The sequence below is a fragment of the Vanacampus margaritifer genome, chromosome 16 (genome assembly GCF_051991255.1).
Source record: "Vanacampus margaritifer isolate UIUO_Vmar chromosome 16, RoL_Vmar_1.0, whole genome shotgun sequence".
NCBI lineage: Eukaryota > Metazoa > Chordata > Actinopteri > Syngnathiformes > Syngnathidae > Vanacampus > Vanacampus margaritifer.
The window spans coordinates 9,040,700-9,056,491 of record NC_135447.1 but is presented as its reverse complement, the minus strand read 5'-3'; the positions used below and the strand labels follow the sequence as shown (position 1 = coordinate 9,056,491).

The 15,792-nt window shown below is 38.1% G+C and overlaps 3 protein-coding genes across 3 annotated transcripts; 1 reads left to right on the top strand and 2 right to left on the bottom strand.

Moving 5' to 3' along the window:
- The first annotated feature begins 1,189 nt into the window (after positions 1–1,189).
- LOC144036515 (cobalamin binding intrinsic factor-like) lies at positions 1,190–2,779 on the top strand. The gene is made up of 4 exons (XM_077547217.1): positions 1,190–1,265; positions 1,431–1,572; positions 1,638–1,771; positions 2,147–2,779. The coding sequence occupies exons 1-4, from the start codon at positions 1,190–1,192 to the stop codon at positions 2,212–2,214; spliced, it is 420 nt and encodes a 139-aa protein (XP_077403343.1). The 3' UTR covers positions 2,215–2,779.
- A 3,739-nt stretch (positions 2,780–6,518) lies between these two features.
- hinfp (histone H4 transcription factor) lies at positions 6,519–10,744 on the bottom strand. Its single transcript, XM_077547037.1, has 10 exons — positions 10,578–10,744; positions 10,318–10,483; positions 9,646–9,872; positions 9,444–9,555; positions 9,195–9,347; positions 9,037–9,114; positions 8,648–8,768; positions 8,395–8,533; positions 7,777–7,901; positions 6,519–7,696 (listed from the first exon to the last, which is right to left on the bottom strand). The coding sequence occupies exons 2-10, from the start codon at positions 10,478–10,480 to the stop codon at positions 7,360–7,362; spliced, it is 1,455 nt and encodes a 484-aa protein (XP_077403163.1). The 5' UTR covers positions 10,481–10,483; positions 10,578–10,744; the 3' UTR covers positions 6,519–7,359.
- A 721-nt stretch (positions 10,745–11,465) lies between these two features.
- dpagt1 (dolichyl-phosphate (UDP-N-acetylglucosamine) N-acetylglucosaminephosphotransferase 1 (GlcNAc-1-P transferase)) lies at positions 11,466–15,469 on the bottom strand. Its single transcript, XM_077547039.1, has 9 exons — positions 14,993–15,469; positions 14,799–14,919; positions 14,239–14,452; positions 13,622–13,768; positions 13,430–13,514; positions 13,145–13,333; positions 12,969–13,056; positions 12,384–12,539; positions 11,466–12,309 (listed from the first exon to the last, which is right to left on the bottom strand). The coding sequence occupies exons 1-9, from the start codon at positions 15,145–15,147 to the stop codon at positions 12,244–12,246; spliced, it is 1,221 nt and encodes a 406-aa protein (XP_077403165.1). The 5' UTR covers positions 15,148–15,469; the 3' UTR covers positions 11,466–12,243.
- Between the last annotated feature and the right edge of the window lie 323 nt (positions 15,470–15,792).

The window sequence follows — 15,792 nt, the reverse complement described above, 5'->3', positions numbered from 1 at the left end:
ATCAACTTAAAAGTGTGATTTTAAAAAAATTCTCCTTCCTGAGCTAGATAAAATCGATTCTTTTTACCTTTTCAGAAGCTTTAATATTTACATTTTACTGATGAAAAGCATCACTCATGTCACTCACCTCTACATATTCCCTGCATCCTCCTTGCCTTACACTGACAGCAACTGGCAAACGAGTTATAGGCTCTTGCTGTTGTCGGTTACGCATAATCTGCGTCACCATTATGATGAAACATTTTTGATAAAAACAGTTTCCATTCCCTCTCACCTTCTCTTTTCTGCTACATGGACTGCAGGTAAGAAGATGGAGTAGTCCTATGCATGAGAAAGGAGGGAGGAGGACCCCAAATAATTACAATAATTAAGCATTTTAATGTGTTTTAGGCACACTAATAAAGATTTGTTTAAAGGGGAAGTCAACCTTAAACATTTCTTGACAATAATGTATTATATGTGACCTCACTAGTCAAAACATGACATTCTGATTGTTAAATTTGTGGAGTACGAGTTATGCAGTTTTAATCCATCTCAGGGGGCGGCCATTTTGCCACTTGCTGTCGACCGAAGATGACATCACAGTTGCTCAGGGCTCAGGCAATGACCAATCACAGCTCAGCTTCAGAAAACAGGTAGGCTGTGATTGGTTGTTGTTACCTGAGACCTGAGCAACTGTGATGTCATTTTTCACTCGACAGCAAGTAGCAAAATGGCCGCCTTCTGATATTTATAAAAACTGCTGGATTTTGCTGCTTAACTCATATTCCAGTTATTCAATATTAACCAAAAGTAGCGTATTTAGACTAGTGGAGATGCATAGAACATTCTCTCTCTCTCTCTCTCTCTCTCTCGCAGAAATATGAAAAAAGAAGCCAAAAAGCAGAAATATATATATATATAAATAAAAGTAAAGAATCACTCTCTTCAAAGGCAGTATCCAGATTTGATCATGACATATTTACCCTCTTACAAAGGCAGCTGATTCATCATGAAAATGACATAAACCACTCTGCCATAAAGATTGAAAGTAAACACTTTTAGATAGGGTAGTTGTTACTCAACAATGGGTGTATTTGTCGAGCTATGTGGTGACTGACTGCATAACTAAAGGTGTTAGCTGTGCAGGTGAGGACCACGTTACATATAAATACAGTAGAAGGGAGAGGAAAGGGAACACTTATACAAGATGGCATCAACAAGAACGGCAATCTTCTCCGTGGGCCTCCTGCTGTTGTCCATTCAAGGGGCGCTTACCATCAGAGGTGAATATATTGCACAGGCGCAAACTAGAAGCAGAACTAGAACTAAATATGGAAACAGCTACCAAAATGATAGGAATTGGCCTTCTGAAAAATATTTTACTGTGTGTCAATCTGTGTAATATGAATGTATTGAGATTTACCTGTGTTGTGCAACATACCCTGAAGGACAGGCCTCACTTCCCATTCGACTGTCTGTGATGAACGACCTATCCAACATGACCCCTGAGACTCATTTCACATCCGTGTTGGAGGGAGGGGTGCTGCTGGGGGCTTTGAGGCGAATACAGGAGCTGCAGCCTGACTTTGAGTAAGACCCCGCACATGTGTGAGCCTCAGCTGTTTCTCATCCAGCTCATGTGTCGCACCCACCAGGTTCACCCTGAAGGAAGACCCAAACTACGGCCTGTTTTTGGAAAGCGTTAACGGCGTGGCTGGAAGTGAAAAGGATCAAACTTACTGGGAGATTCTGTCAGAAAACTCGGGGAAATACACGCGGTTGGATGTGGGTGAGTTTCCTCCCCAGAGTGAATTACATCTGAGGGAGACTTAATGAGACTTAATGAGACATGGGGGGGTTTTGGTTTTCATCAACTCACTGCTTTGGGACATCCATTAGTGTGATGATTCTGCTGTAATAAATGACAACAAATATTGGGTACACCTGAACAATCCAATTACCAATAAATAATGATGTCTTTACAAAGATGTAGAATACAACAGAAAAATATGATTTGCTCAATTGTAGTAGTATATATATATTTTTTGTCCTTTCCCATGTAGTCACCATCTAATGAAAACATGTAGGCCAACTTCGTGTGCTGATTACAGTTACTTTTAGTATCTTCAGAACATTACGTCTAATATTTCTTCTGTTTTCACAGGAATTGGCTGCTACACACCATCAGAAAATGAACACATTGTACTGAGGTTCAGTACTTGGGCCAAATAATTAAGAAAGACCATCAATGGACATCACAGTCATCGGAATCATTTGTGAGAGTGCCAACTGATCATTTATTATTTACGTTGATTTAGAAAAACAAAAACAGCACCACCTGGTGGTTAACATTGGTAGTACATGAACATCAGGCACACAAGTGCATTTTAGAAATCAACTCAAAAGTCTGTAAAATGTTCAAACAAATGACATGCAATTCAATTTAGGTGACATGTTTGAGAACACCAATACAGCAGCAAGGCCGCTTCAGTTTTAACATTTCATATTTACAAAATACAGCTGAAAATAAAGATTTTGCAATCCAAATAATTGATCTGGTGCAACTTCCACATACCTTTTTGCAGCGCAATGTTCATATAAATAAACTCTACCAATTCTGTGTTAAATGTCCCCCTGAGCTCTCAGAGTGATGCTCCTCCCTTTTGCAATGAGATTAAGGTTTCAACTCCCTCAGGGACAGATGGACGAAACGACGGAGCCACTAATCTACATGGTTTCATTCCTCTCTTCTGTGTTTAGCTTTGACTTGCAATAAACCATACAGTAAGGTGGACATATTATTGTATACTGTAACCATAATCATTCCAGGCTTTTGGATCAATAGTAAGCATTGAGAAAAACTGATACTGTCTTTTAGACAAATTTTGAGCAATCCAAAAATCGTCCCAGTCGTCACAAGTGCATAATAAGAAATAAAGAGATGAAGTGGTTCGAAAACTGTGTTGTATCTGACTTGCAAAATGAAATAAGGACTCAGCCAGATAACGTTCCATAACACAACACAACAAACCGTTTCTTGTGATGATGCTACAGCTCATTTACACCAGATTTTCTCCAGGCGATGTCTCCTGTTTTAGCCTGTCCATACTGAAACCACAGGAAAAAAAGAGATGGGTTATACACACTGGAATTCCTGAAGAGGGACAAAATATTTTGTTTGACTCATTTAAACTGGACTTCCACATACTTTACCCAACTAACTTTACTAAGGAAATGTTTTTTTTTAAATGTCCAAATACTATTAAAGACAGCATACAGACAAACGGGTTCCAAAGGGAAACTACAGGAGTAGCAATCAGAGTGTATTTGACTTGTAAAGTCATTCTGTTACAAATTGGACAATTACTATTCCTCATAACAACAACACTATTGATGATCACGGTTGTAGCTGTAGACCCAGGAGCACCAATTAGAGGGGAGAATGTATTAGCTTTGAGGTTCCAAAGCATACTTACGGCATGATAAAGCACAGTCACAGATGCAAGGGACACACTGAGCAAAGAAACGCTTCCAGCCAGTCTCCTTCTTCCTGCAGTTGTGTATCTGAGTGCAGCCTAGCTTGGGAGGACCAGAGTAGCTTTTATATGCACAGGTAGAGTTACATGTCCCATTGAGTTCCCGCTCACTGACTTCAATGGAGCCCTTTTTGCACATTCCTACAAATAAAAAATATTGAAAATAACATTATACTGTAAGTGTTATATAGTGTTTCGTACCATTGTGTTTACATACTGAGGCAGGTAGGTTTCCGAGTCCATAGGCCATTAGCTTGGCAAGTCCTGGTGGCGTTTCCCACCAACATGAAGCCAGGACGACATGAGTACCTCAGTACAGATCCCACCCACCAGTCATTTCCATAAACAATTCCATTATAATCCACATCTGGCTTCCCGCAATTGACTAGCATAAAAAGCAAAAGCGCAAATATTAGAAACTAGATGACAATGTTCAGCGTTGCTGTATTCTTTGATTACCTCTGCAAAGGGACTTGTAACCCAGCCAGCAGCAGCTCGAGTCGCCACAGGGATCTCGCCTGAGCTCCTGGTGGCGCGCCTTGCAGCCGGACAGACAAACTGGGGCCGTCCCTGACCAGTAGATGTCCCCCAGGAAATCTGGTTGCCCGATCCATTCTATGTCACTTACTGGAAACACTTTGATTACTTTTTTCTTCTTAACCACTGCACCTCAGCACATTAGTGTGCCGTAGAAAATTAATGTATTCAAATTCATCTAATTGGTCCTTAAATGATTGCTTACTACAAATACTTCATCTTTTTTTTTAATCTATATGAGTGACAGGTGATTCGGCAACAGAATTGTTGAAGATCTCTATGTGTGTCTTTCTTCTATTCCTGCGTAAACCTATTATCAGGTTTATATTCAAGTTAACAGGCCCAAATTTCACACAAAACAGTATTTCAGAATATTATGGGCCATTCCAAAATTGGAGAACATTCTCTGTTAACCCAAGAAGTTTCAACCATGCACAAAAATACAAAAAAAATGCACTTGTGTGAATTATAGTTACACTAAGACAAAATGTAACTGCAGCTCTAGTATAAAATATTATAATACTTAAAATATAATTTAAAACGACAAATAGCTCATAAGCACTCCCTAAGAATGCCCCCCCCCCTATTTATGACCAACTTAAATGCAAAACATAACAAATGAATTACTTTTAAATCAGTTTTTCTTGTATAATTTTGTTGACATGTGTCTTTGTAATTGTTTAGACATTGATTTATCGCAGTCATATTTTAAGTAGTAGTAATCATGCCATTTCTCTTAAAACAGATGCAACGATGTCACAAAAAAAGAGAGCCCCATGTCCATTTCTATTTTATTACTGTTTTTTTTATGTTTTCCAGCAAAATAGCGTGTGCCACTTATACCAACACAACCCTTGACTTCTATTATCTTAAGAAGTATCAATAAGGTTGTACTTTTTTTTAATTAAATGGCCACATTTAAACTTGACCAATTAGCATGACAACACAGCTAGGATGCTAACTTGAGCAAAAACTAACATTTATCACTGAAGTGCAACAAAAAATATTAAAATTAAATGTGTCTTCAAATAATATGTAACATTCTTTATTCCAGGATTTCAGGAGCAATATTTGAACCCCCCCCAAGATGGCTGAGTCTCCATCAAAATAAAGTGTAGCGCTGACCGTTCATATATATTTTTTTCTTACCCAGAAAACATGTATTAAAAAAAAAAGGTTAATTCTCAAAAATTTTGCAATTACCCATTTATTGTGACATTTTTGTTTGGTGGTGAGGTGTGATCTTTTTCTAATATAAATGTAAATTAAAATATGTCCTTTGGCTAGTTTGAGAAACATTAATGTATCACATGACAAAAAGTTCATCAAAACAGATCCTTCATGAAACAAGCTTTGTCAGCAATCAAGGCATCGTAGTAGATCTTACCACTAATTTCTACTCCTTCGATCCATTCAGACACCTGAGAAGTTGCCTTCTGCAAGGACGTAAAAAACAGCAACAGCAGTGGACGAAACCTCATGACTTTTACGCTCCTTTGCAACGTTTCTGGCAAACCCTGCAGATCTGGGAAGTCAGTCAAGTCATGTTGCCCAGTAAAGAGTCAATACATTCCTGCCCTTGCACATTAGCTGAGTGGAGTAACACACTTAAGCTGTGTGTGTGTGTGTTGCCTAATCTTCTACACACAGAAAATACCACTACAGGTTATGTATCTGGATCAAGCAGTGGGGAAATTAAAGTCTTTTAACCCATTTGCATTTTGAAAGCAACAAATATGATGCAATTCTAAAACCAGTTTGCCTGTATACAGAACAGTCTAATGTTTAGCAGTAGCACTAACACATTGGGTTTAAGTTAGAGGTGCAATAAAGTGAAATTGTCATTAGGGGGCGCAGTAAAACACTGGTATTATTACACAAAACAATTGGCTGGATTGCCCTGGGAACGAACACCCACTTCTTTCTACCTGCTAAATGTAATAATAAAAAAAAAAAGTAATGTAGGAACTGTGTCAAATATTCCACAATAATGCTTAATTTTGGTTACCAGTCAGTGGGTCAACATTAACCATAGTAATACTGCATCTGTGTCACTTCATCTTATGGGTACTGTATTATTATTTTTTAATATTTTGCCTCTTTTATGTAGTTATAGTGGTAACCAAGCATAGCGACTCCTAAAGTCTTTATTATGGCTATTTAGCTAAGATAGTCACAAATAATAATAATAATAATACTATATATATATATATATATATATATATATATATATATATATATATATATATATATATATATATATATATATATATATATAAAATTAATAAATAAGGAAAAAAACAAAACCTCATAGGAGGGTAAAAATGAAAACCAAATCACTGTTGTACACTTGCCTGACTTCAGTGCAAACAGCATGTAGTCAGCCGGGATATGCTCTCGTTCCCTGCAACCCTGAACAGGATAAGTGGTATAGAGAATGAATGGATGGATGAAAAACAAACATTTCACAGCACAATATTTGAAACTGTATTTTAATTTAGGTTTTTTCTTTTTTGTACAGTACAAAAACATGACAAATGTGGTAGTCCTTACATATATTTGTAGTGTGGATGCCATTCTCTTTGTCATAGTAATCATTAAGCAACATTCATATTACGGAAAGTGATACAACTGTGTCATGTTGCTACATAGGAGGTAGGACACATTGGATGAATTCAAGTTATAAGTATACACAAATTCAGACCATGTGGTTCTTCACAATGTTGGCAAGCACAATGGGGGTGGGGGGGTCAATCAATTGCCTAATATGATGGACAAAAAAATATTTCAAAACTTTAGATCACATTTTACCCTTCTCTGAAACTGGTTTCAGTTGATACAAGCAAATTCAAAAAAAAGTACAGCGATGCCTTGAGATAAGAGTTTAATTTGTTTTGTGACCATGTACATAACTCAAAAACTCAAATCACAGCCCCCTAATTTAGATTAATGGAAATATCAATCCATTCCGACCTGCTTTTTAAAAAAAATGGTTGTAATGTGATTTTTTATATATTATTGTACTTTGAGTTATCATAACCTAACAAAACAAAACATATAAATACTCAGCTTGGTCATGAAGATTTAATTGTGCTGCTCCTTCTAGAAGAGCTTAAAGTCTCTTTTTTGTAGAATTGCTCACCTTGTATCAAACTGTTGCTTAACATGAATTGAGTTGAGTTTTCTGCCACCATTCTGTGTATCTCGAGGTTACGTTCCCAAATCAAAACAAACCATCAGCCAGGGACTTGTATCTCAAGGCACCACTGTATTCACATACGGCTCACCAGAATGGTGAAAGAGGTCAAACTGTCTGCATGTCTTGTTCTTGAGCAGCATCCTGATACTGTAGTATGACGGTGTTGTCCGCCGCCTGTGTCAAACCTCCAGTGAGAATAGAGAACAAGATGCTCTCTTCCTGACTGCTCTCCTCACAGCTGACGGCGGGCGCCTCCGTCTTCTGCTCCTCCAGCAGCAACCCCCTCAGCTCTACCTGCATTTCGGAAGGAGCGGCCCTGGGGGACTCTTCGCCCTCCTCGGCGTGCCCGCTTTGCCTCTCTCGCATCAGCTGCTCGGTCAGCTCCACGCTCTCGTAGCGGATCAGCTGCAGCCGCAGGAAGCCGTCATCGTGCTCCTTGTACCTGGTAGCAATGATTGCGAAAGTCAACGGGATGTTGCATACGTCACCGCCTATGCATTTTTTAAATTCAGCGTCACGTACCTGAAGCGCGGGTGTCCAGAAGGCCATTTGAACTGGTGTTTTTTGTGCAGGTGGATTGTGAGATTATTTCCCCTGGTGAAGCACTGATCGCACACGTGACACTTGTAGCGAGCTATAAAATTCCCCTGGAAAAACACAATTTGGGAGAGTAAGAGAGTAAAAAAAAAAAAAGAAAAACTAATGTTTTTATATAGGTATATACACTCTAAAAACTTCCCAAAACACTATTACATATTATAAACCAGTTTAATTATTCACAGTCTATTTTATTATTATTTTAGAATACTAAACTATTAATAAAATACTCTTTATTTACTAAATAAATAACTGTTAATTTTTTATTTATTTTTTTCTGCATTCTGGAACAGATGAATGGCATGTCAATAGGATTTTTTTTTATATACAGTATATATATACATATACATATACAGAAAATGCAAATTATGTGAAAATCTTGGTCACGAAACAAATCGAACATTAAATCAAGGTAACACTGCAGGCAGTAAAAACCCGTTAAAAAAAGATTGCTATAAACCGACGAGATAAAATAAGCAATGTAGCCGATCTGTGGCGGGTAAATCATGATACAATGTTAGAACGCTGTATTGCCCCTCTTACCTCATGCTCCTTTTTGTGGTGAGTCTTCATGGTGACAAGTGTGCGAGAGGTGAAACCGCAGCCGGAGACTTCGCAGTGGTAAGCAGGGTCACTGCTGTGGCTGTCCAAATGTTTACGTAGATCCACCAGATTCTTACAGCTACACATGGGATTATCAGAATATCAATCACTTTGTTAAGACATTTGAGAAAGAAAAAAGGAGTAGCTGCACCTTTTCCTTAAAAAAAAAAAATCGTTTTGCAGGATGTGCTACCTGTATTCACAGTAGTCACAGCTATATGGCTTCTCATTACTGTGTCGGAACTTTATATGGTTGCGCAGCGCTGACGGTGAAGGGCAAGTCATGTCACACAATGGGCACTTGTAGTGGCTCACTAAACAAAGCAGAGATAAACAATATAAAGATCATATGGCATGGAAAATTTAACTCATGGATCATATGTAGTTTATTGTGAATGTTTTTCATATGGGGAAATATAAGACAGGAAAATATATATTTTTTTGTAATGTAGCTGATGACCGTAGCTGCTAAATTTTATTGATGAAAGGAAGTGTAAACAAAAATTCTAATATAAAAGGGTAAATAGGCTGGGGGGTATGTCAACTTGGAAACAATATGAAGTATTATAGCTAGCTACTAACCGTGGGTCCTCATGTGGTCTCTGAGCAGTCTCTCTGTTGCAAAGCGTTTTAAACAGTGGGAACACTGGAACCTTTGGCCTAGTGACAACATTCATCAAAGCGCATAAAGTAAATTCTACGGTTACAACCATTAACTATCTTGTTGATGCATGTTTCACCTTCCATAGCACTCTGTCGAATGATGTGGTCAAAGAATTTTGTGTTGCTGGCGTACATCCCTCCACAACCAGGACATGCCACAACCTTCTCCTGGGTGTGGCTGCGTAGATGCTCCCGTAATTTAGGACGACCTTTAGCAGTAGCATCGCAATCTGATTTTTTTTTAAAGGAAGAAACCCCATGATAGTATTTGCATTACATAGGGTTAGGTCTGTCCAAACTGCCATATCTGAACTAACTTGACTTACCCTTCCATCCACAGCGTACTTGGAATTCACACTCTTTTGCTGGTATGTCTATAGAGAAGCTGTGAAGCTCCACGTGTCTGTAGAACCACTCTGGATTCTCATAAGGTGGTTGCTTTAAGAAACATGCAGAAAAAGAAGCAATTGCATTTTAAAACCTTACATAAGGATTACTTAAAACATTTCACAAATACCTCAAGCATACCTCACAGTCTTGCCACAGGCAGATAAAATTGTCAGGGATTTCAGGGACAATGTTGTGGCTCTGGTCGCTGATGGAGCATGTGCCAATGTCTGCCTGACCATTAAGTACTTGCTGACCCAACTGTTTCAGCTTAGTATGGTAACAATGGAAGAAAACATGTCGCCGGAACTCTCCAGGACCCTCCATAGAGCAGAACCCGCAGTCTCTCCAAAGACAGTTTCTCTCCACTGGTCAGAAAAGATTGCAAAAGTAGTCCAAATTAAAAAATAAAAGCAGACACAGAAAGGGCCTCCACTAAAGCTTAACAAATAAAATATAACTACATCTGTTTAAAATTGAAGTCAAATGTACAGTCTGAACCTAATTTCCAATTAAACACATTAAGTGCAAGTTCCCAATAATGACACACACAATCCGTCAATATGTTCTTTCTCAGGCATTCAAAAAGTTTCTAATGTTGCTTTTTTCAAGAGTTGGGCTCGTGTAATGGATCTGATGGAATGTGAGTTGAGACTTCTGCCATGTTTACATTCATTGAAGTGTTGTAGGCTTCAGTCTACCTTTCAAACAGATGATCCACACGATTAAACGTTTAGTTCTCCATATTTACGCAGTTTACGAGCCAGTGAACGGATACAGACGAACAATATGCTGGCTTCGAGATCCACTCACCCTCTGGTTCTTCTTCATCCTCCTCCTCCGCCATGTTCACTGCATCCAAGTGAACCTCTACATGATTGCAGAATTTTTCCATTTGATTGAACGACTCCTGACACGATCCCCACTCACATTCTAATGTCAGCGTATTTTTCCGCAATCGTTTATTGGGAGGCATCTCCTGGAATAAATAGTTTGAAAAAAACACACCCAAAAACAAACGTTAACCGGCTAGGACCATGTAGTGATTCAAGTATTTTTTTCCCCCACATTACCTTTTAAACACTCAGTAGCTTCGGAAAACTCAGAACAACAGAGTAAGAAAAGTTATTCAAATTATCATTGAAAACAGTTCCTGTGTGGATTCTAGCTGTTTTGAGTGCGACAAAGATGTAGACATCTAGAACAGCTTTATACAAGCTGTGCAGTGCTTTTAACGGTCCGACGGAGGCAAAACAGTATCATTGGTTCCTAGTGTCAAAAGTTCCGCAAAAAGTACCGCGAATCAGTACTATTTTTTAACAAATATTTGTATACTTTAAATATTTATAATATTGACATTAAAACATTACAATATATTTTGAAGGTTTCTATATTTATATTAAACTCATTTATTGGGTTGTCGATCTAAAAAAATAAATAAAGGTGTGTGGCTGCCGAATAGATCAGCAATAACCTTAATATTTATCTAAAAAAAATAATAAAAAATTGAACAAATTATATTGATACGTAATGTGTATTTCAGCCTTTATTTTACAGTTTGAACCCTATTTACAACCGCCAGTATCCCATTTGAAGTCACATTTTAGATCACAGTAGTCCAGTGCCTTTTGACAAAACAGTGAGTCCTTGATGGAAAAAAACAAGTAGAATAACATAAAAAGAGGAGAGAACGCCTTTACTTTTTTCAGTAACTTAAAAACATATTGAGTTTCCCAAGTGTACTTTTGTAATACACTCTATTGTTACATATTACCATAAGTTTGATTGCTAATTGTGCACCAGAGACCATTATTTGCAAGTAGCTTTTATACTTTGTGCTAAGTGAGTGGTTTTAATGTCTTGATTATCATGTGATTAATTTGCTCTTCCGTTTTCTGCTAGGACATGTGAATTTTCCCACTGCAGAGCTAAAAAAAAAAAAGGGAAAAAGAAAAAGATAATCAAATTAAAATCCCTTTTATTTACACAACATCCCTATAAGTAAAGTGAACAGGTACAATTAAAATCATGGACTGCTGCTTTATAAATAAATTATCATTGAATTTAGTCTAACTATATAGGCGGCATGATGGTCGTTACTTCAGAGTAGTGGTGTAGTCCAGGCAGGTATACACGGGTATACACACTTCTTTTTCACCCACCTCTAAATTAATGCACACCGTTCTAACCACAGTTTTCACTATTTTTGTTCATTGTTCAATTTGTTTTATAACATATAATTTGTTTGCCTCATAATAAATATAATTTCAGGCTGCTTGTGTTACCAAACTGTTCTTAACAAGCCGTGACCATTTTATTATTGTAAGTACAAGTGACGGATTTTTTATTCTTACGTCACCGTTAAAAAAAAAACGGTTGAAAATTGAAAGTACATGTATACCCACTTCTCCAGGGACCACCACACCACTCTCACTACATTCCTTATAAACCCTCAGTACAAAAATATACTCTTTGGCATGCCAGAATAATCAAAATTACTCAAACATGGTTACACGTTTCAAATGGTAATTCATTGAAATTAAGAGTTACAAACCACAGAGTGATTTCTGTCATATTTGTACACGATGTAAACATAATCTATAATTTCCCTGACACTGGGTCATTACCACACATTGAGGCTGAGGATCGAAAGTAACTGAGGTAATAGAATATCTTAAAAGGCACACAAACAATGAGCCTGTAAAGTTGTTCCAAAAATATGCGTTTCGCTGTCGTCCTCTAGACGTCGTAGAAGAGGCGCACCAGATGGTAACGGATCCCAAAAGCCAATGCGCTTCCCATTACCTGCACACACAAAAAAAATGAAACATTCATGTTCTTTCTGAAGTAGATAGCCGCTTGAGCTGTTTTGGCTCTACCTGTATCAGGAGCATGATGGCAGTGAGATTTCTCTCGTGGGTTGGACCGAGGAATTTCAACACAAGATTTATGATGGTCATGTTGTTGCACTCAATGAATTCATCATCATCTTCTTGGCCTCTGCGCACCTCAAGGAGATTCAGTAACTCTGCAGCCTGTCGAGGAGGCCGTTTTTTATTGGATACAACAAACGCTGAACACGAAAATAGCAGATGGAAGTCTGTCATTAAATGGTCTGTATTGCCACATGCATAATCACGATAAACTATGATTAGGCGTTGTCACTACAAACTATCTTGACTTTAAAAAATAAATGAAGTAACAGACACTTCTTAAGGTACAGCTAAAAATTTAAATGAGATCTAATCAAAGGAATTCTACCTTGAGAGATGAAAATCATCATCTAAAACTGAACTTATGAACGTTATTTCTAATATTATCCTCCATTATATTGCTAAATAAGACCTGTTGGTAGAAACACCCCAAAAATAATGCAGTGCAGTACTACAATACTGCAAACTACAATTAATAAATAACATCAACATCATAGCTCCGTCTCAAATTAGATCTTGTATTGAACACACCTGCAGAATGAGATGTCCTAGTTTGGAAAGGTCATTTCTTTTGAATTTAGAGAAACTCATCCCCAGTTTGCCTGTGTCTGGATTCAACCTTAGACGTGCATTTCATAATAGGAGAGAAAGTGGATAAGGGGCTCAAAGATGAAATGGACATCACATAAAATGTGCATGTACGCTACCTGGGAAGTCTGTGTCTAGGACAGGGGATGATGTGGAAAAGCTGAGGCAAGGAGTAGAGAAAGTTAACCACTTGAGGAATGAAAAATAACAGCATTGTTTTGCTGAAGTGTCCTAGGATGCCAACAACAGCAAAGGTCATCCCTGCAAAGTAGCAGAAAGTATCTCCCACGAACACGGACGAGGGGTACCTATCACAAAATAGATAAATAAAATGATTGCAAGAATATTGAAACTTTTAGTGTGCTGTTTGACATCAACGGCATCAGATGAGAGAATTGGCATACCAGTTGTGATAAAAAAGTGCTAAAGTGGTGAAGAAGAACGGCATCATGAAGTAGAGAGAGAAAACATGATCATCGTGGTAATCCCCTGAAATGAAGAAACATCAATGGTCAAATTTCATTTCCCCCTCATTTATGAAGGATACACATGGACAGAATCAAATCGACTTTGGAAATGGATTCATCGCAACGCACCGCTGAGCTCTAGCAGGTTGAAGATGATGATGGAGCCAGAGATGAACAGAGCTTGACCTGACTCGATGCCGTTAATGCCAGCCAGGATGTTGATGGCGTTGGTGCAAAAGACTGCTAGCATGCCCATGTACACGTAGTAGAGAATACCTGTGTAGTTAAAATAAATGTTTGTTAATTAATCAACTATGAGAAGCAAATTACAAAGCAGGGCTTTATACACAACTCAAATGTACTGTATTAACTCATTCAGTGCCATAAATTCATTTTTAAAAAAGATTATTAAAAATTAGGGGTGAGAGGTGATTAAAAATTTTAACCGCAAGACTTCACTAATTAACTCACGATTAATTACAAATTTTATGTCTGTTCTAAATGTACAATAAAAAAATTCTAGGTTTTCATACTCTTGTTAACAAGTGTGGGGAAAAAAGTACTAACACTAATAGAAATAGTTCAAATTAATTTTTGACGTTTAGAGCCGTCAATGGCAGTGAATGAGTTAATATGAAAAGTTTTATATACTGTGCTTTTTGGTCAAATAAATACTAACAGAGAGGGGAAAAAAATCCTAAATGTTTATTGTGCCCAGTGAGTTAACATCAACCAACCCAACTCACCTAGATCCAAATGCAGCCCTAGCAGTGCTCTGAACGGTTTGGGGACCAGGATGATCGTGTTGCCAAAATTGGTGAAATAGACCATGAGAAGTGGCAGGGAGGCCATGGTGGGAAGCAGGAGCTTGTGTCTCCATCGCAGGTTTAGTACGTCATCGGCGAATCCCAGAAAGATCATGCAGCAGATGGCGAGCAGCGCACCGATTAGCTGCACAAACTAAAGAAACAGCACAATTGGAAGTGGTTGACTCGCATCCAAAAACATAATTTTTGTTGTTAAAGTTGTCTGTGATGTCCATAAATTACCAAAACTGAAAAAAATACAAGATTATACAGAGAATCTTCAAATGACAGAAATTTGCAGGCTGGCCCGCGCAATCGTTCTTGGAACTGATAACATCAAACCACATGTTTTAAATCAGGCCATGGATGAGGAGTATCTTGCTTTGCTGGATCTCAGAGTCGTTCATGCTTCCTGGTTCACATATCTCAATGTCGCTGGACAGCAACAAAATATTTGTTACTGCCTACCACTGGCTTTAATATGGTCCACTCCTACCTACCTCATCATGTGGAAAGCCATTGCACTGATCTCCAACAAAGCAACTGAGGAAAGGCACTGGGATGAAGCAGAAGAGGATGATAAGGAAGACTGTCCCACTGATGACACCCTGTGATTCTGGACTACAGAAACAGAAGAGGCTCACGCATTTTTCTATTCGTCCTAAACACAATCCAAGACGTGAATTGTACTCACACTTGATTTTTTGTCAGTTTGTTTAGATCCATGCCGTACAATCTGGCCGAGATGAAATGGTCCTTAAAAGTGGGAATCAGCTTCATTGTGGCCAGGCAGCCCAGTGCTGACATGAGGCCGTTGATGAGCAGCGGTAAGAACGGCGACGGCGACATTTTGCAGCCGTTTTTGTGCTTCTTTTTGAGTTTTAACAGGTCACCGAACTGTGCGATTAAAGTGTCGTCGACCAGTCAGTCACTCAATGAACAAACTCTACCTATCGCCACTCAGACATAAACACGTCATGCTGCCATTTTAAGACAATATACTGCGACGCATACTTGGTACAAATAATGAATAGCTCCATAAATCTTAACAGTTAAGACATACCGGTTGCCTTCGAGAGTTTTAATGCTAAAACGTGAGCTACGTTTGAAAAAACTCCACGGCTGTCAGGTTACATTGTCCGGTTCCTGGTGTCAGACGGGCAATGTACTTCCGGATATTATTTTCAAAATAAAATAAGCATACATGCCCAACACAGTATTGTACACTAAATATACCCCTCAAAGTGTATCAAAATTAAAAGACAATATTGATTGCTATGCATCATTCGGAAAGGTACTTTAATATTTTTGGGTAGAATTTTTAGATTCACAAGAGCGGCAAAATATTAATAACAATAATATCATTGTGATTAAACTGTCCTGACCAGGATAACTAAAATTAATGATAGACATACTGTACTGCTAAATTAAGAGTGGGATCAGTAAATACTGACTACTGTTATTTTGTAAATATAGAATGGAGTGTATTTCATG

Coding starts and splice junctions, on each gene's coding strand:
- LOC144036515 (XM_077547217.1), top strand. CDS start 1,190: ATGGCATCAACAAGAACGGCAATCTTCTCCGTGGGCCTCCTGCTGTTG. Junction 1,266..1,430: donor AGGGGCGCTTACCATCAGAG/GTGAATATATTG, acceptor CATACCCTGAAG/GACAGGCCTCACTTCCCATT. Junction 1,573..1,637: donor GAGCTGCAGCCTGACTTTGA/GTAAGACCCCGC, acceptor CGCACCCACCAG/GTTCACCCTGAAGGAAGACC.
- hinfp (XM_077547037.1), bottom strand. CDS start 10,480: ATGCCTCCCAATAAACGATTGCGGAAAAATACGCTGACATTAGAATGT. Junction 8,769..9,036: donor AGACCACATGAGGACCCACG/GTTAGTAGCTAG, acceptor TGCTTTGTTTAG/TGAGCCACTACAAGTGCCCA. Junction 7,902..8,394: donor ACCACAAAAAGGAGCATGAG/GTAAGAGGGGCA, acceptor GTGTTTTTCCAG/GGGAATTTTATAGCTCGCTA.
- dpagt1 (XM_077547039.1), bottom strand. CDS start 15,147: ATGTCGCCGTCGCCGTTCTTACCGCTGCTCATCAACGGCCTCATGTCA. Junction 14,920..14,992: donor AAACTGACAAAAAATCAAGT/GTGAGTACAATT, acceptor CTGTTTCTGTAG/TCCAGAATCACAGGGTGTCA. Junction 13,769..14,238: donor AGGGCTGCATTTGGATCTAG/GTGAGTTGGGTT, acceptor TTAACTACACAG/GTATTCTCTACTACGTGTAC.